This window comes from Calypte anna, chromosome 3, assembly GCF_003957555.1.
Source record: "Calypte anna isolate BGI_N300 chromosome 3, bCalAnn1_v1.p, whole genome shotgun sequence".
In the NCBI taxonomy this organism is placed as follows: domain Eukaryota; kingdom Metazoa; phylum Chordata; class Aves; order Apodiformes; family Trochilidae; genus Calypte; species Calypte anna.
The window spans coordinates 91,880,584-91,901,759 of record NC_044246.1 but is presented as its reverse complement, the minus strand read 5'-3'; the positions used below and the strand labels follow the sequence as shown (position 1 = coordinate 91,901,759).

The 21,176-nt window shown below is 39.2% G+C and overlaps 1 protein-coding gene across 4 annotated transcripts in view; it reads left to right on the top strand.

Moving 5' to 3' along the window:
* The window catches only part of MLIP (muscular LMNA interacting protein), a 100,808-nt gene that overhangs the window by 36,208 nt on the left and 43,424 nt on the right, over positions 1-21,176 (top strand). For 3 of the 4 annotated variants that reach the window (XM_030448525.1, XM_030448523.1, XM_030448522.1), the window contains exons 2-5: positions 4,404-4,562; positions 6,532-6,900; positions 12,025-13,653; positions 18,846-18,917. In XM_030448525.1, coding sequence (XP_030304385.1) covers positions 4,404-4,562; positions 6,532-6,900; positions 12,025-13,653; positions 18,846-18,917 — 2,229 coding nt within the window. The remainder of the gene's footprint in view (positions 1-4,403; positions 4,563-6,531; positions 6,901-12,024; positions 13,654-18,845; positions 18,918-21,176) is intronic. The other variant, XM_030448524.1, reaches the window with a different exon arrangement.

The window sequence follows — 21,176 nt, the reverse complement described above, 5'->3', positions numbered from 1 at the left end:
TGCTCTGACCAAAACAGCACTTCAGTCAACATGTTTCTATGTCATGACACACAAGCTTGTTATTTTGCTATTATTTGTCATATGCCTCATTTTCTGTCCCCTAAGCAAGTAAATAAACAGCCTCAAAAGGAAGCATTTGATGTTTCATGAGTGAGGTTTTCTCAGGGTGTCATTTTATTAGCAAAATGACTTAGATTATCAAGTCAGTGGAAGAAGTGGTAATTTGAACCAGCATATTCAGCTTCACTTCAGCAATCAGTATTCCAGAAGAAAATCCTGGGAACCAATCACTGACAATGGGACCTCAATTTAAATTACAAAATTGGCAGTATGCTGAGTACATATAGAGCACGTAACAGTCCAAATGTGCTCAGCAAGTAAGGAAGTTGTGGCAATGAAACAATAATTAATATAATTTAACTTGCTATCCCTGGGGTAGCTGTAAATTGATGACATTAATTATGCAACAAATTTATTTGTAAATGGATGACACAGGAAGTCATGAAAGTCATCTAGAATATGTTTCTCCTTTTGAAGCTATTTGGCAATGTGTTGTGCAACAGCCTCTAACCCCCAGTGGATATTCAAGGGTTACTGATACTAAACCCTACAACTTATGTTCTTCAATGACTACAGTAACATGAAAGGATGCAATTAAAAAATATCAATTACTTCATTGTGCCTAAAGAGAATTATATAATATAAACCAGGATTTCTTAGTATTAACTTGAATAGATGTTGCATATGGTATTTTTCTGCCACTGTAACTCTTGATTCAAATGAATTACAGCAGCTGTGAATGTATGGTATTGATCTCCTGCTGCTGGTACTGCCAGGTCTAGAGAAAAGAGGATAACCTGCAAGAAAATTTCATATATACATTTTTATAGACTTCAATTTTAGGTTTATTTATTATTTACCTCTACATGTCAGAGTGGCTTTGAGTAAATACAATCAAATGCTGAAAGTCAACCCTGTTACTTTCTTCCAGTTCTTTGAGAACAGAAACGTGAGGCAGGGAGATATGGTAAATGAGACGAGTGTATGGAAAATGGTGCAAAAATCCTTTCTTTATCTCAGAAAAAAAAAAAAAAAAAGTAATAATGTTTCCTTCTGGTTCACATTGTCCTAATAAAATTTAGCTTTAAAAAATGTAAAAATGTCAAAGTGCTTATTTTAAAATCTGCAAAATGACATCGTTTTAAACATATTTTTAACTAGAGGTTTTTCTCTCTCTCTTTTTTTTTTTTTTTTTTATTTTTCCCCCAGTGGAAACATTTAGGTTTTCTGACCACTCTTGTGACATTTGCTTGTTGTCTAGTTTGTGTGATGCAGCCTAGATTGCTCAAGCAGTTTTACCTTCTAGAAGCCCCTGTTTTCCACTCACTATGAGTGAACCTAAGTGGAATGCACTCCTCCACACTGTGTTCTCATACAATATCTGACAACTTAAAGCTTTCTGAAATGCAGTAATTTTATTTACTATTTTATTTGCTATATATATTCTATATTCCATATACTTCCTGAACTCCTGGAAAAATAAAATACACTAAGGGAATATAAAAATATATTTTAATGGTATCTTGCACCTGAAAAAGTATTCTAGCTTGCACATATTTATATGTTTCCACTTGCAAGCAATTTTGATGGTTATTTCCACAACGTGTTCAGGTTGTATACAGCACAGTTTTCTTCATGTGGTCCTTAACTTTTCCACCAAAGCAATACAAGTGGAAGTGTAGGGTAAACAGAGGACAGCATTATGAGCTGGCAAGATCTCCTCATTGCTATGCAATGATCTGAAGTCTCATAACTTGGCTCTTTGTTTGTATTTCCTCATTACAAATATGAAGATAAGATCCTGGGAGTTTAGCAGTGTTAGCACATTTGATTTGACTTTTCTATTAATGTTGGCACACTTTCTCTTGCTCTCTCCCATCTTCTTTTATAAAGAATATTTTGTGCTCTTAAACAAGAGCTCTTACTGATACAAAGCAGCTGATGTCAAGTGTTAAACAAGAGCATAACAAGAGGGGGAGGTAGAACAGGAAAGTGTTAGTGAAGATGAATGAGGTATCCAGAGTTACTGACTGCATTTCCTAACTAGAGAGAGGGAATGAAAGCTGCACCAGCAGCAGCTGCAGACCTGCAGGAAAGCAATGGTTGCCTCTAGATGATTTCAGTGAAGACCAAGGTGCTGTGTAAGACTGACATGGATTATGTCAGCTATACAGAAGTCACTAATGCCAATACGATGGGTGCTTCTGCCTTTGTATAGGTGATCTGGTTTCTTGAAGAGCACCTTTGGGTACAGCAGGTGCTTGGTTGGAGGCTGCATCCCTGCTGTGTGGCACTGGTGGCTGCTTGGTAATCAGTAATGTCCTTGAGTACTGATGTTATTCTGCTGATTTGTAGAAAGAGCAAGAACGAAGTGCTCGATGTGCCAGCTATTCATAGTTTAAGGTTATTGCTGCTTTATGAAAGACACTGATCAGAATCAGGTACCTTGGCTCTTGAGAGAGGGACAGAGCTGTTTTGCTAGCCCTCACACAAAATAACATCCAGATCTGCTGGCATGGTGGAGTAGTTCAGAGGAGGGCCATGAAGATGATCGAGGGCTGGAGCACCTCCCCTACAAATACAAGCTGAGAGAGTTGGTATGGTTCAGCTTGGAGGAGATATCTCTGAGATCCTGTAGTGGACTTCGAGTACCTAAAGGGGCTACAGGAAAGCTGGGGAGGGACTTTTTGCAAGGGCATGTAGTGATAGGACAAGGGGTAATGGCTTTAAACTGGAAGATGGGTAGATTTAGATTAGATACTAGGAAGAAATTCTTCACTATGAGGGTGATGAGACACTGCTCAGGTTCTCTAGAAACTCGTGGCTCTCCCTTTCCTGGAAGTGTTTAAGGCCAGGCTGGAAGGGACTTTGAGCAGCCTGGTCTAGTGAGAGGTGTTCCAGCCCATGGCATGGCGGTTGGAGCCAGAACATCTTTAAGGTCCCCTTCAAACCAAACCATTCTATGATTCTACAAAACTTTTGAGAAAACCAGCAGTTGGCAGTGATGGTATAAATAACTTTCCTTTGTTTTGCTCAAGACTTCCAAGAGACAGCTGTCAGTTGATATAAGTAATATTTGCTTTTTTTTAAAAAAACAGGAAATATGTATCTATGGTTTTTAATGTTCCAGTCACAAGTAGACCAAGTCATGTGAATATATTACATAATCCCACTCGGTTCCATAATTGCTATTTACTTAAGGATGCAAATTACAAAGAAGCATAATGAGAACTACAGCTCTCCAGTTTGTTTTGCTTTAAACAATTAAGCCAAAACCAAAGAGTCAAAACAATGGTCTTGTTCTTCGTTATGATTCAATAAAGTTCAAGGTTCTGTACATCTGAGTTTATTGCAAACACAATTAACTGCCATAAACTCTAAGTCAGATGATAACAAAAAAGCCTACACATTCCATAGTTCTGAATAGGAAAGAAGATTTTTCTACACCAAGTAGTGGAAAAGTCACCATATCAGGTTCAGCAGTCTAGGATGCCTTTTCCTCTATTTACCTTGCCCAAGGACTTAGGAGTTCCTGCCTCTGGTATCTGGCAAAGTAACTGAGAGTTTTACCATGGTATGGACTTCTTCTTCCAGTTTAGTATCTCCTGTGAAGGGGGTGGAATTAATGGGAGAACACTGTAATAAAATTGAACATTCAGGTGAAGTTGCCTTCTCTTAGTGCCTCTTGAGTGCATTCAGGCCCTGTGTACACGGTCCTCGTGAGAATGCAAGGTGGGGAGGGAGAAATGAGAATACAGGCATGGAATTAGTTGGTGTAATTGGCTGAATGGCCCAAAGAAAATGGGAGAAAACCCCTTTCTTGAATCAGAATTTCTCACAGATGTTCATGATTAGCTGCATTTGCATTTTGTTGTAAACATGTTTTGCTTTCTTTTTGCAGAGCAAAGGTTCTTCCATTCTATTGTAAGATACTAAGTAAACACTCAAGGGGCTACATTATGCCTGGATACTGTGGTAGAAATTACATTATTGTTCTACGGAAGTGGAGCTAAACACAGATAAAAGTAGCTTCAAAATGAATTGAATGTGGTTTTCTGTTTCTGGTATGAAAAAACGAAAGAATAACAAGTTGTTGAAAAAATAGTCTCCTGTCAGCTTTACCATGCCATTAGAATATATAGTATGATGATGGGTATAAAGGCAGTATTTTGTCTGCCAAAGAGGATCTTTATATACAATAACCTATTAAAAAAAAAAAAAAAGACAGTATAGTTAGTATGTGATATGTGTAGGTTATGTAGATGAAGTATTTTATGTTATTTCAACTGCAAAAATAATTTTTATTTGGACAAAAAAAGTTGACTTAATTCTGTGTTTTGTAGGTCACTTCTCAAGAATCTGGAACCAAACCACTGACCTTCACATTTGTACCGTCCATTGGAAGACTTCCAACTCATGTTGAGGTTGTAGATATCTCTAAGTTCCTTGTGACAATTCCAGAGGAACCAAAGAATCTGAGCAATCAAGAAATTATAAATAAGGTAGAATTTTGTTTGCATTCATTTTTCAAGTCTTTTAAAAGATACAGAAAATTTTGTTCTGAGCATCACTGAACTGAAGCTCTTTCCCTTGGACTGTTTGTTGCTTTGTGCTTTGTTTTAATTACTACCAAGGCTACTGGGGATTCAGAACAGTTGTGCAAGAGAAGGCTGATATCTGCTCAACAGCCTGTATTGCCTTTGGCAGAGTTTATATTGGAAGGAAACATATCTCAGCACTGCTGTCTGTCAGTCACTCAAGGGCTTTACTGGCAGACGATTGGAGATTCCTTCCTGATCTTCATGGGAGCAAGGGTGGTGTGTGAGCAGTGTTACCACCTGGGAATTGACCAAGTGGTCACTAGATCTGAATTCCAGCAAATACCAGTGCTGCAGCTTCCAGAAAAGGTGCCAATACCCTTCATAGCTAAGCAGTAACACATCAAAATGAAAGCTTGCTTTTTATTTTTGCAAACTTGTCCCCATGATTTCCTGTGAGGGTGAAGCCAGCAGTACAATGTTCCTAGTTCTGCCTTTAGCCAGCCCATATTGTCTGCAATTCCTTTCCTGCCTCAGAACACTGAACATCCTCTAGTACTTCATGCCATGCCACTTGAGAGGAAGCTGGAACCCTCAGATTAATAGTAATACGGCAATTCTGCTCTTGAGTAACAGCTCCTTCCATTTGACATTGCTGGGTCTGCAGTTTTTGGTGCTATTAAAGTTTTCCCAGAAGTTCAAAGTCCTTCAATCTGAACATGCTCCAGCATTTTCAGTGGTCTATATGTCTAAAAAAGGGGGGGTTGGTCTGGGCAGAGAATGGACCTGTTTGAAGAGACATGCACTGGAATATTATCCTCAGGATGCTGAACTCACAAGTTACATTTCCACCCACTCAGTAGTGGGTAAGGCAGAACCAGGTATTGCTGCCCTCTGCCTCCCTGTGTTGCTCTGTAGCCAGAGAGAACTTTCCTGCCAGGCAATGCAGTACTGAGGCCTTCATAGTACTGATTACTCCCTTTTCTAAAATGTGTAGAATGTGAACATAAAAAACCAAACCAAAACCAAACTATCTCAGATAATGAAAATAACACCTCCAAATCCAAACTGATAGTATCCTCCTTTATAGTCCAATTTTTTTTTAAAGAAGTGAGCTCCTGGGACTTGTGGAGCTGGCACTGGAAATTACTGTAGTCCCCAAGTAAGATGCAAATATGAGCCCCATCTACAGGCTTTCTTGTGCAGTACACAGGATTTCTGTATTACCTAATTCCTCCAAAAGAATTGTGATTTACCATAGCAGCTTCAATACTGAATGACTTGGTGATGAGCATGTCATATGCTCAGCTTGAAATTCTGCTTTCATCAAAAGCGTGCTTGAGAAGTTACATGTGGGAAGAGGAAACTGCAGAAAATCTGAACAATTACGGTCTGTGCTAAGAAGCCTGAGCACACAGTAAAGCTCTCTGACCTCAAATTCTTTGTCTGCTTTCTTCAGAGAATGCCCTGGCTTCAAGGCCTTTGTTTCTTCATTAATATGTATAGGTTTTGTCCCACATTTGTCTGTCAGACTCCTCTGAGAAGCATTGTCCTCTCCCGTGGATCCCGTGGTTGGGATGCCTTCCCATCGTGTCTGGCGTGGTCTTGTCTGAAGGCTCATTCAGCTTGACTGCACCCTCCTTTTCCATTCCTGCACCAGCCCTGGGCTCAGGCCATCGCTGTGCTCAGGGTCCCCTGTCACTCTGCAAGTCACCAGGAAGGCGGCTCCCTCAGCACCGACCAGCGGGCTGGGAGTGGGGGTCTCCCCGGGGAGCTGGTTTCTGCTGGGTGCTCCTGCCCAAAGTTTTCATTTGCCTTCTACACTTCTGGTAGTTCAATACCAGCCACCACTGCAAGCCCAAATTACTTCACATTCTGGGGAGCATAAAGAAGATGCAGCTAATTGGGATCTTTTTCCTTGTATGCTTTTCAGTCTAACACAATCTCTGATGAGCTGGCCTTAAAAAGCGGGGCCGAACAAGACTGCGTGTCCATCGTCGGCACAGACAGCATTCAAACGCCCTCCCAGTCCCCGGGGTGTAAGTCAAGCAAAGGAGAAATGCAGGAGAATGATCTTTTTAAGGCTGAGTTTATCCTGATTACGGACTCAGGTGATGAAGATGAAGTAGCTGCTGCCTCAAACAACATCCAGCGGCCTTCCAATGGTTATGGCCCCATCAGCGCTCAGCTGCTGGACACGTCCCACATTTCCCCTGGCACTGGGGCAGGGAAACCTCCTGGCGACGGGCACATTCCAGGTGCTGTGCTTTCCCACAGCACTGCTGATCCACAAAAACATCAGGTAACCTGCTCTTTAAACTCTAGAGCTAACCTTTGCTTTCTAAAGCTTTCAGGACACGGACACTGAGTCAATTTGTAAAGCAGCTTGGCCAATTTATGCTTTAATTAGCATTTTTCTTGGCCATTCCTGTAATGTTTGGATTTTAAGAAGTTGTCCCAACCCTTCTTACTTACCATCTCTCCCTATGGCTCTGGTGCATAAATGGAGCAGGTGACATGGTTCTATTTTTTTTTCCTTTAAGAGCAGGGCAGCATGACAGCAAGTTAATAAGAAGACATTAGATTCCTAGCTAGTCTAAATTGGCTAAGGTCATTGAAATCAATGGAGCCTGTAGATCATTTGAATTATTAGCAGCCAGCTTCCTAGACCTATTTTTTTCTAAGGCCTGGTGTAGCCTCCTATGCCAGAGAAAGAAGATATAAACCCCCTGTAATTATGACAGTTAGCACTGCCATGGCTCAGGTGTAAAGAAATAATGAAGCTGAAAGGTTGATTTTAGTTTGATCTCCATAGGGAATGCTTATTGACTAAGTGAAATTTTAAATTGCCAATGGGAGGATTAAAAAAAGGGACTTTGAAAGGTTTCTTTTTCAAAATGCATTGATCCAATTTAATGCATGAAAAGTTAATATCTCCTGTCTTAGAAAGAGCACTGATGTGTATGCAGTGGAACACTCTGCCTTTAATAAAATAGCAACATCCTTCTTACATGGAATAAATTCAGACATTTCTTTTGACCTCAGGAACATTTCCATTGGTTGAAAATGCCATTCTTCATGGATAATTTAAAAAAAAAAGGTTGAGCATGTCTCTAAAAATGAATAGGACTTCCAATCTTGTGTTGTAATACCTGTGGTACTCACATTTTCATCAAATTAGGTGTCAATTTTTGATTGAGGGAATTGTGAATAAGAAATTGAATCTGGTTTGGGATTTACAGTATTATAAAATATTAATTTCTTCCAAGAAACTCCCAGTGAATTCAGTGAGAAATTTACCTGAGGAAGATGTAAATGCATAGATTATGTAGGGGAAGCAGCTTGTAAAAGAATAATTGCCTAGAGAATTTATTTCAGTATGCAGATACTTCCAGGGTTACTTGGGTGGTTTCTTGAAAGGCTATTAAAAAAAGACAGTGGGTTTTTGGTAAGACAATTCTGTAGCTTTCCTAAACTTTTGATGACTTGAAAAGTAAACAGAGATTTGGCTGGTAAAGTAACAGAAAATACAGATTGCACAGAACTAGGAGTAAAAGCCTGAATTCCTTATCTGTTCACCTGAATGTGAAGAGAGATTGTATGCAGTATGGGTAATGCATATTTCATAATTGCTTTTAAGTCACAGTTTTTCAAGACTAAGTAATTGCCCCAGTCTTCGTTTTATAAGTATTTCTAGCTGTCTCTAGATCTTCATAAAGAGATGTTTTTTCACTAAGTGGCTTTTCACTGATGTTCTGATTCTCTTCAGTGTTTGCTTGATCATTCTTCCTTCTGGCTTTCTATCTAGTGAAGAATCATCAGTTCAGAAAGGAAGAAAAATTATGAAATTATTAAATAGGTGCATTATTTATCTGCAAGTAGATTTCCTGTGTACAAAGGATTCCATATAGGGCCTGCCTTGTCAGTTCTAGGATTATAACAGCAGTATCATGTCTCACTTAAGGCTCATTACATAGAACATTATGTTCATGTGAAAGCATAATTAGACTATGGGTTTCCTGTCACAGATGAGAAGAACAAGGATCAGCACTGGGGACTCTGTGTTGTACAGAGGATTACTATAACTAAACCAGAAGGGTCATACAGCTTCATTCATTTTCATTCATTATGACTTTGTTTAAATGGAAAAAAAAATAAAATTGAAGCTTCTATTGTTCTTTGAAGCATAAAGGTTCTAAATGATGTTGGAAAATGCTATGCCATACTCAAAGTCTGAAAAAAATAACTAGTTTTTCTTAAAAATAGTCAGTTGTTCTGGTCACATTTGGAAACTTTTGGTGCTGTTTTACTATTTATATATGGTGCTTTTTGGTTTGTTTTTATTTTATTATTTATTTTCAATGTTAAATGTCTAGTTATGTGAGAGAGAGGCCAAGTGACTACTGCCCTCAGAAATGCACCTTTTGGGGTGAGGGGGTGCATGTGTCTGCTCCCTTGAATGTCAGGACATTAACTCTGCTTGGAGAAACTTCTTGTCTCTCTGTGGGGGATCAATAGCCAGAAAGCTTTTTAGCTGGTCAAAGTCACTTGGCATTTTTCTGTCCAATGAAAGCCATCTGGTTTGCCTTTTCCAGACAAATTACTCAGGAGTCCTGAGGTGTTTCAAACCAGTAGAGAAACTAAATAGAAAAAAAAGGCAAAACAAATCCCACTGATCAATGGATCTTGTTATATGTCTGGTGAGGCTGCACCTGTAAATCCAGGCTCAGTTTGGTGGCTCCTCACCCCCAGATTCGAGACATGTGAAGAAGAGAATGGGGGTCCAGCACAAGGCTATAGAAGTGTCTGGGGCACATGTGCTCACTGCCTTGCTGAGAGAGTTGGCCTCTCCCCAAGAGGCACTCAGTGAGGTGTCTATGAACAGCTCACAGCTACATGAAGGGAAGTTACAGGGATGGCAGAGCCAAATCTTCTCTGCTGTAGCAGGTGAGACAGCAGTGGTCATAAATCAGAGCATGAGAGTTTCTAGCTGGATGTCTAGAGGAGCTTCCTCACTGGGAGGTGCTGCAGTGCTGACACAGCTTTCCTGACACCTCCATGAGGGGCTTGAGAGTCCCTGGGAAGACTCAGCCACAGCTTGTCTAACCTACTGCTGTTAGTGACAGCCCTACTTTGAGCAGGAGGTTGGACTAGATCACCTCAAGAAGTCACTTCTGATCAAGTTTGAGATGCTTCTCTAATCCTGCAAATAAGAGAGTGATAAAATATAGATGTAGTTAACACAAAAAATCTTTAGAGAAGACTTGAATAATGGTTCAATTAGCTCCGTATATAAATGTTCAGTGGTGTTTGAACTGGAAGAAGACTACAGCAAAAAGTCTTTATCAAAAATGCAGGAATATATTTATCATCTGCCACCATGAACATTTTCCTAGCTGCTTATAAATCTTTCTTACAAAGTTTTAATGAATTAGAAGTCACAGCATGTCCTGCTCTTTCAGTATGGAGTTTCATATTAGTTCCTAATTTTCTTTTAATCTGTTGTCTTTGCAAGGGAAAATTATCTATTTTTATCTAATCTATTCTATTTTGAAATAGAAAGATTAAATTCCCTACTGTTATTTTCGTTGTTGATCAGCTTCCAGAACTTATTAATAAATTCATTGGGCTGCTCCAAATGACCAGATATATTACCATGCTGCTTTTTAGCTTTTAAAATTATTTTCTGTTTCATGACATATTAAATATTTTTCATAATGCTTAAATATTGGTATATATCCTCAATTTCCAATATTTTTTTCTTGCTCTTAATTAGCATCTTTTTCAAGATGAAATTACGATGGGAGTCAGAATTACTTAATCCAATGGAATATATAGTGCAATGGCATAATGGACATCAATTTTTTATTTTCTAACATTTGCACTGTATATCTCCATTGGCTTTCCATTTCAAAATAGGACACCTTGACATGCATATAAAATAAGGGGAAGTTCGTGTGGTTGTAAAGGCATTCTGATGGTTGGTGTTTGTTTCTACAAATCAAGGCACTGCCTTTTCTTTTCTGAAGATTTCTTACAAAGAAAGTGTTTTCAGTTTACACAGCTTGATATTTATTTGCTATCATTTAACTTATTTAATGTTATATGGGCTAACATGGTTCCGCTGTGCATATTTTGCCTGTATTCAGAATTTTAGGTATACTTTAGCCTTTTAAAGCCTGAAAATCTTGCCATCCTGTCACAGGTTCTTACAGCATGTACTTTCACTTGAAAATTCACTTTTGTACTTATTTTTGTTTTGTGGTGTATCAATACTCGAAGATATAGTAATAGTAATTCCTTTTTTGGGGAAAATAATAGTAGTAAAAACCAGAATTGATAAGCTGAACCAAAGGCATGTGTAAGCTGTGTATATAAAACTGGATGTTAAAACTGTCTTTTAAAGAATCGCATCATCTTTCCAGAGCATCAGAAAACAGATACACATGTATTCTTTATTTATACAAAGTTTGTAGGGATTAGAGTCAATTTCCCTGCTTTGAAATTGCTCAGTCAAAAGTTAGGTGATAATTTGTAGCCCTTTGGTTTTACAGCTGACTCAGCTCACTATTTCATACTGGTATGTTTTATTCATATTGTGTACACCCCTGTTTTTAATTTCAGCATTATAATAACTTGGAAGATTTTGGGAGAATTTCTTTCTTCAGAAGCATAAAACTGTATAAAAGGTTGATAATATTCTTGTATGCTCTAATTAGTTTTGACAAATCCTAATTAGAGTAGACCTAAGAAAAAAGGCACTCATGAAAGAGCTCATTACATTTTTATTAGTGTATTGTATGACTGTGCAGAGGGGGATAAGGGCTCTTATATGCCTGCAAACTGTCAAACATGCTGCTCTGTGAATGACAAGAAAAGTGAAAACCAAACTGGATGTCTGATTTAAATAGCTCTGAGCCAATTTCTTGTTCTGATATCCCAGTGCTGCAGAAGGTGCGTATGGTAAGACAAAAATAGTACTAGACTTAAATCTCATTTACAGAAAGGTTACTTTCCACTGAGTTGGTAAAGTGACATGGACACTGTTATGATTTTCTCACTTTCTATGGTGTTTTCACAATGTGAATGACATCACAAGATTATGACTACTGAAGGAAATTCTGGGCAACTGTCTTCAGTTTTACCTGAAATGAGAAATACAGTAGCCTTGAACCTTGTTCATGTCAACAGAAGTGAAGCCTCATAAAAATAAAGTAACAGATAACTTGTTTGTCCTCAGTCACCTGCTCTGAGAGCCATATCTGCCAGGTTGTATCCCCAAGTTTCAGACAGCCCTGTGCTTTTAACCCACAGAGCAGTACTAATGGCAATACTAGATGCATGACCACAAGACTGAAATGTGGGGTGCTTCACAGTTCCACAGGGTCCACCTGTATTAACATTTCTGTTTTTCTTTTTTCTCCAGTTAATTTCTACTCTTTCCACCTCTGATGATCTTTCCTCTAAACCACCTGCTGTCCACTTTATTTCTCCAGTTAATCAGAGAGTAGTGTGTGGTGCCATGGTTAACCTGAATCAAGCCTCTTCGTTGGAAGATTCCCGTAACAACAGGCAGTCAGCAACTGGGTTTTCTAAGCACTATTCATCTCTCTACTTTCAGTCTGCTCCCCATAGTTCACCACCCTCCATGCCTAAAATATCCTCTTCTGCATCAAATAGTTGTTACGCCACTTCTCAATCATGTGATAACCTACGAACAAGCCTGGTCACCCCTGGCTGTGTTTGCAAAACAGGAGACTTTACCACATTCAGTGTTCCAGCAAAGAGCCACAGCCATTCCCCCAGTCCTTCTCATTCAGCTGAAGTACAAGGATCATCAACTCAGCCTTTATCCCCCAGTTCTTCCAAAAGATTGAATGCTTTCTGTCCCATCCCTGTACATATAATTACACATTCATTATCTCCTAGTCCAAAACCTTTGTCTCCACCCTCTCTTTATGGCTCCTCTTCAACCATATGTAGTCTAAATGAGTCTTGCACAGAAATGTCATCTAGAGGAAATTTAGCAAAGTCAGGAGTCAAATCCCCTCTGCCAACCAGACTGACCCTCTTAACAGCTATTTTGAGATCAGGCTCTTCTAAGCAGAGACCACTTTCCCCCGCTTCTTGTCCCACCTTTTCTCGTAGCTTCCTTGGCTCCTCAACATTTTCAATAGATCAAAAATCCAAAACAACTCCCCCAACCCCAAAGAAATCTGTTTCAAGCCCTCCCAGAAGGCCAGGTTCTCCCAGCCGAGAAGAATACTGGCTTTCAGGATGGGCTCAACATCTGCCTTTACCCCCCAAGCCCCATCCCACCCCTAGGGTGAGGTCCCTTTCTCCTAAGAATCACCTTCCCATTGGAATGCTTTCTCCAGACTCCCAAAGCCCTCTGTCATCCCCTGTCTCCTCTCACAGAAACTCAGCTGCTTCTCCAGGTTTGCAGTCTACATTGCCTCCTCCTTGTGCCTCAGCACGCTCTTCCCTTGCCCACCCCACCTCTCCTTCTCCAGAAGGGCTGCAGTCTTCTGCCTCCAAGTCCTGGGCACCTCAGAAGTCTCAGAGGGTGCACACGTACTCACCCATCTTTACCTGCCGCTCATACCCCTTGCTTTCCTCTGATAGTGTTAGTAGCATAATAATACCCTCCCACCTAGAAAAATATGCACCTCCTTCCCCAGGTCTTTTGCATTCAGCTTCTAGATCTAAATCATATTCATCCCAAATGTCTGTTGAGGAGATGAGTGCCTCCTCTCCTATCCCTTCAAGCCTCTCAAAGCAGTGGTGTCTCTCAAGGCCTCATTCTACTCCGCCAGTTCCACAAACTGGTAATATTAATTCCCATCCACTGCAATTTAATTCTTCCTTGGTGCACGCAAATTACACATCTAATTCCTCCTCTCCAAGACCTGAGCAATCTGCCACCTCACCACCGTTACAGTGCAGGTCTCCTGTCTCAGACAAGTCACCAGGCACACTGCCATCAAGACCCAGAGAGCTGACTTCACCACAATCTTTTTTCCTGCCTCCTGACCATGAAAACATCAAACCCAAGGTACACTTGGTGCATGCTTATTTTCTAATAGTTCTTTTGTCCCTGTAGGAAAAATCACCTCTGTGTTGTGTAATGCTAGCAAAATGAATGCACAATGGATAAACTGTTTAAAAAAGAACTGGTTTTGTACAGATAGCAAAGACATTTAAAATTAATAGTAATGTGTTTTGTATTTTGGGGGAAGATGCTGTAGAAAACCTTTAGCATAAAAACAAAACACTTCATTCACAAATGGGCAGGAGATAATACAGAAGATGGGTTTGTGCCCAGTGGCTCTAATATATACCTGGTGCACTTATTTTTTTAAGTGCACTTAAAACACTGATATGTCAAAAGTAAACCATAAAACATGTTCTGTACACCCCATGCTAATCCCCACATATGTGAGGAAAGTAATAGAAAATACTGTAAGTAATGGAAGTATGGTGATCTTAGGTGTAGGGAGCAGACCAGAGGCACAGCTGAGGTCAGCCTAGACAAACAAGGCCAAGAGCTAGAGATGAAAGACAAGGACAGCCTCCTGCTTCTTCCCTGCCTAGACTGAGGGCAAGGGAAAAAAAAATAAGCCAAGCTTCCTAGAACATGGGCTACTGCAAATATGAAAGTCTGACACCCGACAGATCAGCCACGGTTCTGCTGTTTGTCATCCATCTGGTGGCGGGAGAGTCCCAGCGGAGTGAGAATAAGCAATGCTGGCAGGTGCTGCAGGAGGGCTTGGAAACCAGTCACACTTTAAACTTGAGATAAAACTCAAGATTGGGAAGGAAAGAAAATCTGATAAAAAAACATGAGCAGGGAGGTGAAAACAAAAAGGAGTTGCTATGTAAAAAGGAAGAGCTGGTGGCAGAAGGCCTCTTTTATCTTACCTCTGCAACTCGTGCTTTCCTAGTGCCTCTTGATGATGTCTGAGCTGTGCCTATAGCAGAAAGGCTATCACACTGAATTGATTTATTTGTTCACAGCACAGAATTACAGTCTGGTCTGCCAGATCAAGTTGTGTCAGATATGTCCCTAACAGCATGGCCATGGCAGGGGTGACTTGAACTGCTTGGAAAATGTTAATTGATAATGAGAGGTTGAAATCAGCACAAAGTAACAATTGTCACGAATGGCTCTATTAAAAACTAAACAAACCAAGAGAAACCATTGTGTACAGCACAGCTGTACAGTGTCACTATACTCTGTCAGGATTACTTAATGAAACAGTGAAATGAAATTGCAGAAATTCCACGAAAAAAAACCAGGGACACCAAACTAGACGGCATGATTGAGATTTAGCTTGCAGACTGCAAAGCAGCTGCTGTTTCTGCTGCTCAGTGCAATGAGCACAGTGAGAGTCTCTGGCAGTAAGAAAATTCTCTGCTTCTGACACAGAGCTATTCCCTGGGTTTATATTTGCAGAAGTTTTTGCACCCTTTTTGTCCTCCCTGCTGTCCATTATTCTGCTAATTCTGCTTTATCATGTGATATGGTGGCACATTAGAAACTGCCCCACCACACCACGGAGACTGGGAGAGAGTCCATTAGTTTGACAGATTTGGACCATTTGTCTGGTGCAGTTGGTAATCATAGAGAGAATGCTGGCTCCACTGGGGATGTGGGAAATCGAAAACCTCTGAATGAAATGCAGCTGAGTGTTCAAGCCAGGAAAGTTCTGTTGTGGTTTTAAAATATGAGACTGAGACTTCATTTACTAACAGTGTGCATTCACCACCCCCTTTTCCTCCTGCTTTCATTTATTTCCATATTTCCCCTTTATGGCATAGCTCAATGAACTTTGCTGATGTGTTAATAGTACCACACCCTCTGATAACACTTCAGCCTCAAATCTCACTATATTTCCAGAGAAAAAAAGGAAAAGATTGAGAAGAGGCAACATTAACATCCTGAGCAGCATTTCAGTCCCTTTAGATCCAATCAGTTCACCTTTACACCCAGACAAAAAGCAGGTTGCTCCATTGTATGATTGTTGATGCATGACAAAGTATTTGCATGTATGAATTTGCTAAGTGAGTATCAGGGGAAAAGCACAGAATCTACAAGTGCTTGGCTTTGGCATGTGTAATTTTGCAACCTTAACAGTGCTTCAAGAGTGGTTGAAGCAGTGTTAAGAGATGTATTAATCCAACACCTCTTAAACCAGAATTTTGACATTAGATGTACTTTTCAGTATTCACATCAAACTGCTTCATTAGAATGATATCAAAGCAATTATGCAAAAGGGATTATTTAATGGAGAGCTTTTACCTGCCTAAATGTATGCATGCATCCATTAATGCAAATCAAAGAGTAACCTATGAACTTATATAACTGTTTTCCATTGTACATATATAAACAAGTTTTAAGTATTTATGTTTTCAAATGATTTTAAAATATGACTGTTTTGCAAAGTTAATATAAACAAAACCCCACAGATCAGTGTGAAGTGTGAACTGTAGGCAACCACAGGAAATAAACCCCCCCTCTCTGGAGCCTGAAGACACTTTAATGAACAGTAGGATGGAGTAGAGACAGATAAAATTTCTTTTTCTGCAGGAACAAATTAGAATAAAAATTTCTGGCTGTTGCTTGAAAACTCTGCATTGGTTTCATTCCTACATATGCTTTGATTTTTCCTATTTGAATGTAGCACAGGTTTGCATGTAGATCTGCCCAACACAGCTGGGGAGCATAACAGCAACACCTGAGTTCAGCACAGCTGCAAAACCTGCAAAAAACCAGAAAGATTTACACATGAGGAGTAATAGGCCTGTATTGGTATGTGTCTAGGACATTTTGCAAAACTCTGTGGGTGCCCTAGGTGATTGTTTCAGCCAGAAAAGTAGGATATTTTCCCCAAAGTTCCCCAGGCTGATATTTGCCACTGCCTTGATACTGGACTTGGTTTGCTTCTGACTGGACCCTGGTGCAGGACAGAACACCTGACTCTCCATGGCTATTTAAAAATACTTGCCAAATTCCTATGAATCAGATTATTAAATGAATTTAGGCATTGAAGAATAATTTTAAGTAATGTGAACTAATGTGCCAAGAAACATGTTCTTGCAGACGACACTAAAGACTTTCCACTCATGTCAGACACAGTGATAATAGCACATTGCTCACAAGTTCTATAATATCTGGAAGTGACAAAACCCATTAAAGCAGTATAAAAAGTTTTACATTTTACCAGTCTGATATGTCTTTGTTTAGTTCGTGTAAGAGTACAACACTTCAAAGTGGTCACAGTACTCTCACCATCGACGTCTATCTCTTCATATATAAAATCAGTGGGCTAGTGAAGACTTTGCATTTCATTTACATGTTTAATTATGTAATTTTCTTGACTGAATTATCAGTTATAAGCAAATATAAGCAAAGAAAGAATACATTTTGTGGATATGTCAATTTTAGTATTTGGCACTTAGGTTTTCCATCTTACTTCAGTGTGCAGTATTATATGTCTTTTCTGCATATAGACTTTTTATACAGGTAAATTTATATTTGAACCTACACAAGTTTATAGCAGAGTGTTTCTCTCTCAATGTGCAAAGAGCAGCATTCAACACACATGACTTTTGATTTTTGAAAGTTAGATGTCCAAGCCAATTTAATCCCATTAAAGCTAATAAGAAGAAAATGGTGTATTTACAGGATGATGTTATTTTACCTTTCTAGGTTGCTATTTTTGGATAAGATGAATTATCCTGTAGAAATGCCTGCTATTATAAACATTAGTTTATAGTAATTAGTTAATGTTAACTAATTAGTAATGAGTTAATGTTATAGCATTAGTTTTGACTGAAGCACCTAGGTGGGAGGCATCAAAGTTAGAATCAGTTAAATTTCATATAAATTACTACCCCTTGCCCCCCCTGCCCATCCCCCTCAAGAAAGTGCTGCTCCAGCATATGCATTCATCTGTTTTGTCAGACTGTTCTGACTATTATGATCATTGACTTCTTGACTATCTGTCAGTCTCCAATCTCTGACTAAGAAATGTGAGTAAAGTAGAAAGCAAAGATAATATTATATATAGAAAGGATTAAAACATGGTGTACTACAGTACTGTGAGAGAGGTGTGAAGATGTCATGTTTCTCTTGTCTTATTAAAATTTTGGCTCCTCTGCAGTTCCTCTGCTCTCATCGAGAATTTTATTAGATATAAAGAAAGAAAAAAGTGAAAAAAGAATGACCCAAAGTTGCTCTGTCTTTTATCTCATAATCAACAGTATTCACTGTTGCAGATGACAGTGCATTAAAAAACATTAATTTGATTAACAAATAACTTTATTTCTGGATGACTATCACAGCCATAATCCGTCAACTACAAAACAACTATTCTGAGAAGTTAGGATTTTTTAATTAGAATGTTGCTGAAAAGGTATCAGTACAACTTGCTACTTAACTGTTAAAAAAGCAATTTCCAGCAGTCATGTGATTAAGAATACTATGTCTTGAACTGATTTAAGTATAGAAGAATCTTATTATCAATCATTTTAAAATTACTGAATTCAACCTCCATAGTTTGAAAAAAAAAAAAAAAAGTATGATTTCTAAAGAGATAAAAATAACTGGGCAAGCTAACATAGTCTAAAATATAAATTCTTTAAAAAGAAGGCTTATTGTAGAATTTTCGTTCCCCAAACCATGCAGTCTCTTTGGTTTAGATTGTCAGGTTTGTACACTTGGATAGAGTGTGAAAGTTCCTGTACTTGTTTTGAAATATTTGTTTTGGTGGTGAAGTTACTTATACAGAAGATTAAAAGCTGTGACATGGCTGAAATGATCTATCCACTCAGGGAAGTAGTTCAACATTCAAGGATACTAATCCATCTTATTAAAGGCAATCACAGAAATCCCTCTGACTTAGTGGTCCAGGATTATACCACAGAGCAGCAGTTGTTGAGGTGCAGGTGTTGGCAGAAGTAGCTGTGCATTATCATATTAAACCATAAGTACCAGGAATTCACTTTATTCCTAAAAGCAAAATATGTGCATTACAGTCCTGTAAAATCTTAACCAGATTTTCTTTGAGAAATAGCTTCCCTAAGTAATACACGAGCACTGTATTGTTGCAATGTTTCTGCAAGACAAGTGGAATTGCCTTTCATTCTGTCATACCTTTCCCTTCTCTTCCCTCTCCCTCCCCCTCTTTCTGCCTCTTCTACCCTGTTTTACTTCTTTTCCTGCTTTCTGGTTTACCCTTTTAGCAGTCCAAGATCAAGACAAACTACAAGGCATTTGCAGCAATCCCTACAAACACATTACTTATGGAACAGAAGGTTAGTGTTTGCTCAAAGACATGGGAATTGCTTTGCATATTTGAGATCATTCAACTTCGTGTTCATATTCTGACATTTCTATGGGGGATATTGCAGAATGTAAGCTCTAGGAATTAACTGCTCAGGTTTATAATTCCAATCATTTTCAGGGTTAACCACTTTCCACTGAAGATATTTGTGTTCAGATACTTTTGGTTATCCATTGCTTTACTGAAAATGCCAGATTTTAGTGTATCCTTCAGTAGCCAAAGCACAGTCACGTCAAAATAATAAGAAATCAATTTTCTGTTATAGAATTTGCTTTCAGGAGAGACTCCTGACTAATTTATTTTGTAAACTGTATGTTTCAGTGTGGTATGACTACATGCTTTCTCTCATCTTAGGAATTATCTCCTATTGATCCATACCAGCATCCAGTCCTGTTGTGCTAGCTGGCATGCAGTTGGAGTATGGCTTTTAAAAACACTGGGAAGGGAACTGGGGTGGAACTCATGCCACACTGTAGCTCAATTACAGTAATGTTGCTCTGATTTTATGTAATGCATTTTATGCACTGAATACAAAAGAGAGATGTTCCAGACAAAAAGAATGAAAAAGAACTCTATGAATGATAACTTATTAAGATAATGCTTATGTAAAAAAGATTTTGAGTGGCTTTTTTTTTTTTTTTTTTTTTTTTAAGCAAGTAAGACACTAGCTGCAAGGCAGAGGTATTACTGAGCTGAATAAATGATTAGGAATACATCACCTGCTTAAAGTGCTAAAAAAAAGTGTTTTGCTATGCACATTCTCAGAAGTCAACTATTTCCAGTGTTTGAATAATTATACTACTTCAGTTAGGTTGTAATGAAAAATATGATTAGACAGAATTGTGATGTGGGTGATCCTAGTGACAATTCACATGCAATATTACTTAGAACCCATGATACAAAATTGTCATTGATATTTCATATAAGATACGATGCCTTATCTGCTTCTAAATTGTTTCCTTGTGTCTAGTTTTCTTTCTCAACGTTTTATTTAAAATGTGTGTAGACGCTTTCATTTCAGACAGCATTTTAAGAATTATACTTATGAAACCATTAGGCTAACATAATGTTTTTTCTCGAATACATTCTTATCCTCCAGTACTTTTACTGAAAGTGAGCTGTTCCAATCTGTCTCATTAGCAGAGAAGAAAAAGCTTATGTACTCTATATGTTTATACTTTGGCAGCCCCAGAAATGGCTTAATCTCATTAAATCTCATAATTGGCATGCTTTCCTCCTGTATAAATTTGGATGAACCTAATGGACTCCTCACATCACTTGCTTTGCTCAGAAAATCCCAATTCAGGATATGTTTCAAGACTGGGCTGTAGCTCCCCTCACAGCCATATAAGCAAAACCTTATTTTTATGGGGCTTATCCTCAGCATGTCAGGCAGGGGCTGTCACCCTGGAGGGTTAGGGATCAGCTGAGTAATCTGGACATCCATAAGTCGATGGGTCCAGATGGAATGCATCCAAGGGTGCTGAGGGAGCTGGCGGAGGTCATTGCTAGGCCACTCTCCATCATCTTCAGTAAGTCATGGGTAACAGGAGAGGTGCCTGAGGACTGGAGAATAGCAAATGTCACTCCAGTCTACAAGAAGGGCAAGAAGGAGGACCCGGGTAACTATAGACCGGTCAGCCTCACCTCCATCCCTGGAAAGGTGATGGAACAACTTGTTCTTGTCACTATCTCCAGGCATATCAAGGACATGGGGGTCATCAAGAGCAGTCAGCATGGTTTTATCAAGGGTAAATCATGTTTGACTAACCTCATAGCCTTCTATGAGGAAATTACTAGGTGGATAGATGATGGAAGAGCGGTAGATGTGGTTTATCTTGATTTCAGTAAAGCATTTGACACCGTCTCTCACAGCATCCTTGTAGATAAGTTGACCAAGTATGGGTTTGGTGATCAGGTAGTGAGGTGGATCAGGAACTGGTTGAAAGGAAGGAGTCAGAGAGTGATAGTCAATGGGGCAGAATCTGGTTGGAGGTGTGTGACCAGTGGAGTCCCTCAGGGGTCGGTGCTGGGACCGGTGTTGTTCAATATCTTCATCAACGACTTGGATGAGGGTATAGAATGTACCCTCAGCAAGTTTGCTGATGACACTAAGCTGGGAGGAGTGGCTGACACACCGGAAGGCCGTGCTGCCATTCAGAGAGACTTAGACAGGCTGGAGAGTTGGGCAGAGAGAAACATGATGAAGTTCAACAAGGGGAAGTGTAGA